The 6,666-nt window shown below is 45.1% G+C and overlaps 1 protein-coding gene across 1 annotated transcript in view; it reads left to right on the top strand.

The window, feature by feature from the left end:
* The first annotated feature begins 5,705 nt into the window (after nucleotides 1–5,705).
* LOC121568472 (taste receptor type 1 member 2-like) overlaps nucleotides 5,706–6,666 on the top strand; it is a 1,179-nt gene continuing 218 nt past the window's right edge. Inside the window, exons 1-2 of the mRNA XM_041879002.2 lie at nucleotides 5,706–5,886; nucleotides 6,555–6,666. The exon at nucleotides 6,555–6,666 is cut by the window's right edge and continues 218 nt beyond it. Coding sequence (XP_041734936.2) covers nucleotides 5,773–5,886; nucleotides 6,555–6,666 — 226 coding nt within the window. The 5' untranslated portion in view covers nucleotides 5,706–5,772. The remainder of the gene's footprint in view (nucleotides 5,887–6,554) is intronic.

Here is a 6,666-nt window from a genome sequence, read left to right as displayed (position 1 = left end):
GGCTCTTCTCTCTTGCTCCCCGACCACCCCTTTAGCCCCCCCAAAAAAAATTATTGGGGCTGCCTCTCGGGCTTCCTCCTCGGCCGGCGCCTTCTGTGTTTCCGTTGCTCCTCTCTAACCCGGGCCTCCACTGTCGCCTCCCAAGGACGGCAATCCATCCCACCCTGAATTTCCTCCCATGTCCAAGATCCCTTTCCGTCCAGGATCTCCTCCAATGTCCAGGATGTCTGCTCCTGGGCACGCTGCTTGGTCCATTTTTGGTGGGATCTTCTGTCACGGTCGTTGAAGGACGGGTCAGACCAAGGCGCAGCGTGAAATGCATACATGTTTATTTATTAAAATAAACACACGAGCAAAAACAACAAAACAACGTAACGTGAAGTCCTCAGGCTAAACACAATACAAGCCTAAACACGGAACAAGATCCCACAACCATAGTAGGCAACTGGGCTACCTAAGTATGATCCCCAATCAGAGACAACGAGCGACAGCTGTCTCTGATTGGGAATCACACCCGGACAAAACATAGAAAACCAATACCTAGATTCTACACATAGAAAACATAACATAGATACTAAACATGCACGCCCTGACCTAACTAACTAGAGTTCTATAGGTCAGGGCGTGACAACATCAGCTCACAGCAGTATAAACACCAAACAAAGAACAATCACGCACAACAACGTGAGGGAACCAGAGGGTTAAATAGGGAAACAAATTAATGTGATGGGAACCAGGTGTGTACAATACAGACAAAACAATTGGAAAACAGAAACGTAGATCGGTGGCAGCTAGAAAGCCGGTGACGACGACCGCCGAACGCCGACCGCCCAAGGAGAGGCACTAACTTCGGCGGAAGTCGTGACAGAAGCCTGGACCTCCTCCTCGGTGTTTCACACCCCCCGTCTCATGCCCTACCTGGGGGGGTACCCTGGGTATCACTATCCGTCGTGGAGAGATACCGGCCTAAGGGACTACCTGCTTAGCATCCGCCCGACGACCAACCTGCCAATAACCCCGGAAACAGCAATGTTAGGTAGGATTTTTACCCCATTCTAACGATTTATTTCACTCCTTCATTACTTTATACATTATGTTTATCTACTATCATTTAAAAGTTTTTTTTTTTTTTTTTACCTATTTCTTATAAATACCCCCAAAAAATGTTATTCCTCTATAACACTTCCTTCTCTGTTCTGGTAAGGTGAGACAGCTCTGGGAGGCTGTGTTTGGGTGCAGGTTCGGTGCAGGTTGGGTGGAGGCTGCGGGTGGTGTGCGTACAGGACAGGAGGACTTGAGGGATGTGGAGACCAACTATGGGCACGTGTCTGAGCTCAGACCAGAGTATAATGTGGCCGTGTCACTCTGACCCATGTCCTGCATGACGTACTGCAGTGTGTGCCAAGGAGAGGACCTTTCAGTGGGCACCGCTGTGCCAGCCTACAGAGACTGGAGCTCTGGCAGGTGGCTTACATTCACACACACATACAGTGAGGAAAAAAAGTATTTGATCCCCTGCTGATTTTGTACGTTTGCCCACTGACAAAGACATGATCAGTCTATAAATTTAATGGTAGGTATCTTTGAACAGTGAGAGACAGAATAACAAACAAAAAATCCAGAAAAACGTATGACAGAAATGTTATAAATTGATTTGCATTTTAATGAGGGAAATAAGTAGTGACCCCTCTGCAAAACATGACTTAGTACTTGGTGGCAAAACCCTTGTTGGCAATCACAGAGGTCAGACGTTTCTTGTAGTTGGCCACCAGGTTTGCACACATCTCAGGAGGGATTTTGTCCCACTCCTCTGTGCACATCTTCTCCAAGTCATTAAGATTTCGAGCCTGACGTTTGATTTCGAGCCCAACTCAAACCTTCAGCCCCCTCCACAGATTTTCTAAGGGATTAAGGTCTGGAGACTGTCTAGGCCACTCCAGGACCTTAATGTGCTTCTTCTTGAGCCACTCCTTTGTTGCCTTGGCCGTGTGTTTTGGGTCATTGTCATGCTGGAATACCCATCCACGACCCATTTTCAATGCCCTGGCTGAGGGAAGGAGGTTCTCACTCAAGATTTGAACATACATGGCCCCGTCCATCGTCCTTTTGATGCGGTGAAGTTGTCCTGTCCCCTTAGCAGAAAAACACCCCCAAAGCAAAATGTTTCCACCTCCATGTTTGACGGTGGGGATGGTGTTCTTGGGGTCATAGGCAGCATTCCTCCTCCTCCAAACACGGCGAGTTGAGTTGATGCCAAAGAGGTCCATTTTGGTCTCATCTGACCACAACACTTTCATCCAGTTCTCCTCTAAATCATTCAGATGTTCATTGGCAAACTTCAGACGGGCCTGTATATGTGCTTTCTTGAGCAGGGGGACCTTGCGGGCGCTGCAGGATTTCAGTCCTTCACGGCGTAGTGTGTTACCAATGGTTTTCTTGGTGACTATGGTCCCAGCTGCCTTGAGATCATTGACAAAATCCTCCCGTGTAGTTCTGGGCTGATTCCTCACCGTTCTCATGATCATTGCAACTCCACGAGGTGAGATCTTGCATGGAGACCCCAGGCCGAGGGAGATTGACAGTTATTTTGTGTTTCTTCCATTTGCGAATAATCGCACCAACTGTTGTCACCTTCTCACCAAGGTGCTTGGTGATGGTCTTGTAGCCCATTCCAGCCTTGTGTAGGTCTACAATCTTGTCCCTGACATCCATGGAGAGCTCTTTGGTCTTGGCCATGGTGGAGAGTTTGGAATCTGATTGATTGATTGCTTCTGTGGACAGGTGTCTTTTATACAGGTAACAAACTGAGATTAGGAGCACTCCCTTTAAGAGTGTGCTCCTAATCTCAACTCGTTACCTGTATAAAAGACACCTGGGAGCCAGAAATCTTTCTGATTGAGAGGGGGTCAAATACTTATTTCCCTCATTAAAATGGAAATCAATTTATAACATTTTTGACATGCGTATTTCTGGATTTTTGTTTTGTTATTCTGTCTCTCACTGTTCAAATAAACCTACCATTAAAATTAAAATTATAGACTGATCATTTCTTTGTCAGTGGGCAAACGTACAAAATCAGCAGGGGATCAAATACTTTTTTCCCTCACTGTAGGCACACAGGTCCAGACGGAAACTTTGCCAACTGTTTACTTCTGTTTACTGTTTTCTTTGTCAAGGTCCGCTGACTACATACTGTATTTCTCTACATCCTCTCCCTCCTTCCCTCTCTTCCCTCCTTCCCTCCATCCCCCTCCTCTGGTCAGCTGGTCCATTACCTGGAGAGGGTTAACTTCACCACGGGGTGGGAGCGTGCAGTTGGAGAATCTGGGTGTGGTCGACGAATCAGCCCCCGCAGGAACAGAGCTCAAACTGGACGAGGATAAAAGTTGAGTCACAAAAGGTCATTTGAAAAGTGATATAGCATATTTCACTACTGAAAAAGCAACATTGTAAACCATTGGTCCGTTCCAAGGAACTGTGAGATTGTAGAATACACATTCAATTGTATGTTACCTCTCGGTATATAGTTGACGAGCTATATGTCCGAAGTAGCCTCTCATTGAATATCAGCAACTCAAGGTAGCACAAATTTAGGAAGGAAAATAAAGGAAAAGAAGCGACGGAAGCATGCTTTAGGGTAGTTTTCATGTGTGTGTGAGAGAAAGAGAGTGTGTGTGTGTGAGAGAAAGAGAGTGTGTGTGTGCGCAATGAAAGATGTCTCTGCTGTGTTTCAGCTGTGTGGATTGTGCAGAGAGTTATATGCTCGACTCATGCTTTGATAAGATTTTATGTTAGACATACAGTGGGGAAAAAAAGTATTTAGTCAGCCACCAATTGTGCAAGTTCTCCCACTTAAAAAGATGAGAGAGGCCTGTAATTTTCATCATAGGTACATGTCAACTATGACAGACAAAATGAGGAAAAAAAATCCAGAAAATCACATTGTAGGATTTTTTATGAATTTATTTGCAAATTATGGTGGAAAATAAGTATTTGGTCAATAACAAAAGTTTCTCAATACTTTGTTATATACCCTTTGTTGGCAATGACACAGGTCAAACGTTTTCTGTAAGTCTTCACAAGGTTTTCACACACTGTTGCTGGTATTTTGGCCCATTCCTCCATGCAGATCTCCTCTAGAGCAGTGATGTTTTGGGGCTGTCGCTGGGCAACACGGACTTTCAACTCCCTCCAAAGATTTTCTATGGGGTTGAGATCTGGAGACTAGCTAGGCCACTCCAGGACCTTGAAATGCTTCTTACGAAGCCACTCCTTCGTTGCCCGGGCGGTGTGTTTGGGATCATTGTCATACTGAAAGACCCAGCCACATTTCATCTTCAATGCCCTTGCTGATGGAAGGAGGTTTTCACTCAAAATCTCACGATACATGGCCCCATTCATTATTTCCTTTACACGGATCAGTCGTCCTGGTCCCTTTGCAGAAAAACAGCCCCAAAGCATGATGTTTCCACCCCCATGCTTCACAGTAGGTATGGTGTTCTTTGGATGCAACTCAGCATTCTTTGTCCTCCAAACACGACGAGTTGAGTTTTTACCAAAAAGTTATATTTTGGTTTCATCTGACCATATGACATTCTCCCAATCCTCTTCTGGATCATCCAAATGCACTCTAGCAAACTTCAGACGGGCCTGGACATGTACTGGCTTAAGCAGGGGGACACGTCTGGCACTGCAGGATTTGAGTCCCTGGCGGCGTAGTGTGTTACTGATGGTAGGCTTTGTTACTTTGGTCCCAGCTCTCTGCAGGTCATTCACTAGGTCCCCCCGTGTGGTTCTGGGATTTTTGCTCACCGTTCTTGTGATCATTTTGGGCCCACGGGGTGAGATTTTGCGTGGAGCCCCAGATCAAGGGAGATTATCAGTGGTCTTGTATGTCTTCCATTTCCTAATAATTGCTCCCACAGTTGATTTCTTCAAACCAAGCTGCTTACCTATTGCAGATTCAGTCTTCCCAGCCTGGTGCAGGTCAACAATTTTGTTTCTGGTGTCCTTTGAAAGTTCTTTAGTCTTGGCCATTGTGGAGTTTGGAGTGTGACTGTTTGAGGTTGTGGACAGGTGTCTTTTATACTGATAACAAGTTCAAACAGGTGCCATTAATACAGGTAACGAGTGGAGGACAGAGGAGCCTCTTAAAGAAGAAGTTACAGGTCTGTGAGAGCCAGAAATCTTGCTTGTTTGTAGGTGACCAAATACTTATTTTCCACCATAATTTGCAAATAAATTCAATAAAAATCCTACAATGTGATTTTCTGGATTTTTTTTCCTCATTTTGTCTGTCATAGTTGACGTGTACCTATGATGAAAATTACAGGCCTCTCTCCTCTTTTTAAGTTGGAGAACTTGCACAATTGGTGGCTGACTAAATACTTTTTTTCCCCCACTGTATCTATCTATCTATCTATCTATCTATCTATCTATCTATCTATCTATCTATCTATCTATCTATCTATCTATCTATCTATCTATCTATCTATCTATCTATCTATCTATCTATCTATCTATCTATCTATCTATCTATCTATCTATCTATCTATCTATCTATCTATCTATCTATCTATCTATCTATCTATCTATCTATCTATCTATCTATCTATCTATCTATCTATCTATCTATCTATCTAACGTTCTGTCTGTCTGACTGTAGGGACTACTACAGGTGTAGGGGTTAAGGAGAAGGTGTGTGATGGTAGTGAGGATATACATCAGCTAGAGACCCCCTACACAGATACATCCCAGCTGCGTGTCACTAACATGGTGTATAAAGCTGTTTACGCCATAGCACACGCCATCCACAGCATCGTTTGTGAAGAGAGAGCAAACTCCACTGTGCACTGTGACAAAAACCTCAATGTGAAACCAACACAGGTGAATGACTAGATTAAAGTAAAATGTCCTGATAGATATGTTTATTTAGACTACATGTATGAAGGAGTTCTCACTATACATTACAGCTGGTTCTGAAGTAACACCTCTGATAAATACATCAGGTAAATGAGGGTTCTGTTTCTCTCTCCCTCAATCCATCCCTCTCTTTCCCTCTCTTCCTCTCTTTCCCTCTCTCCGTCCCTCATCCCCTCTCTTCATCTCTCTCTCCATCTCTCTCTTCCCCTCTCTCCATCTCTCTCTTCCTCTCTCTGGCTCTCTCTCTCTCCATCTCTCTTCCCTCTCTCCATCTATCTCTCCATATCTCTCTTACCTTCTCTCCATCTCTCTCTCTCTCCACCTCTCTTCCCCTCTCTCCATCTATCTCTCCCTTTCTCCATCTCTCTTTCCCTCTCTCCATCTCTCTTCCTCTCTCCATCTCTATCTCCATCTATCTCTCCCTCTCTCCATCTCTCTTCCCCTCTCTCCATCTCTCTCTCCATCTCTCTCTTCCCTTCTCTCCATCTCTCTCTCTCTCTCTCCACCTCTCTTCCCCTCTCTCCATCGATCTCTCCCTCTCTCCATCTCTCTTCCCCTCTCTCCATCTCTCTCTCCATCTATCTCTCCCTCTCTTTCCTCCATACTTTCTCCCTTGCCCTTCCAACCCTCAGGTCCTGGAGAGATTGAGGAGGGTGAACTTCTCCCGTAACGGGTACCAGGTGTCTTTCGATGCCAACGGGGACCCAGTGGCCACCTATGAGCTGGTCAACTGGCAGATAGGGG

This window comes from Coregonus clupeaformis, chromosome 6 (assembly GCF_020615455.1).
Source record: "Coregonus clupeaformis isolate EN_2021a chromosome 6, ASM2061545v1, whole genome shotgun sequence".
In the NCBI taxonomy this organism is placed as follows: Eukaryota; Metazoa; Chordata; class Actinopteri; order Salmoniformes; family Salmonidae; genus Coregonus; species Coregonus clupeaformis.
The sequence above is the reverse complement of the archived record's forward strand: the minus strand, read 5'-3'. Positions and strand labels throughout refer to the sequence as shown.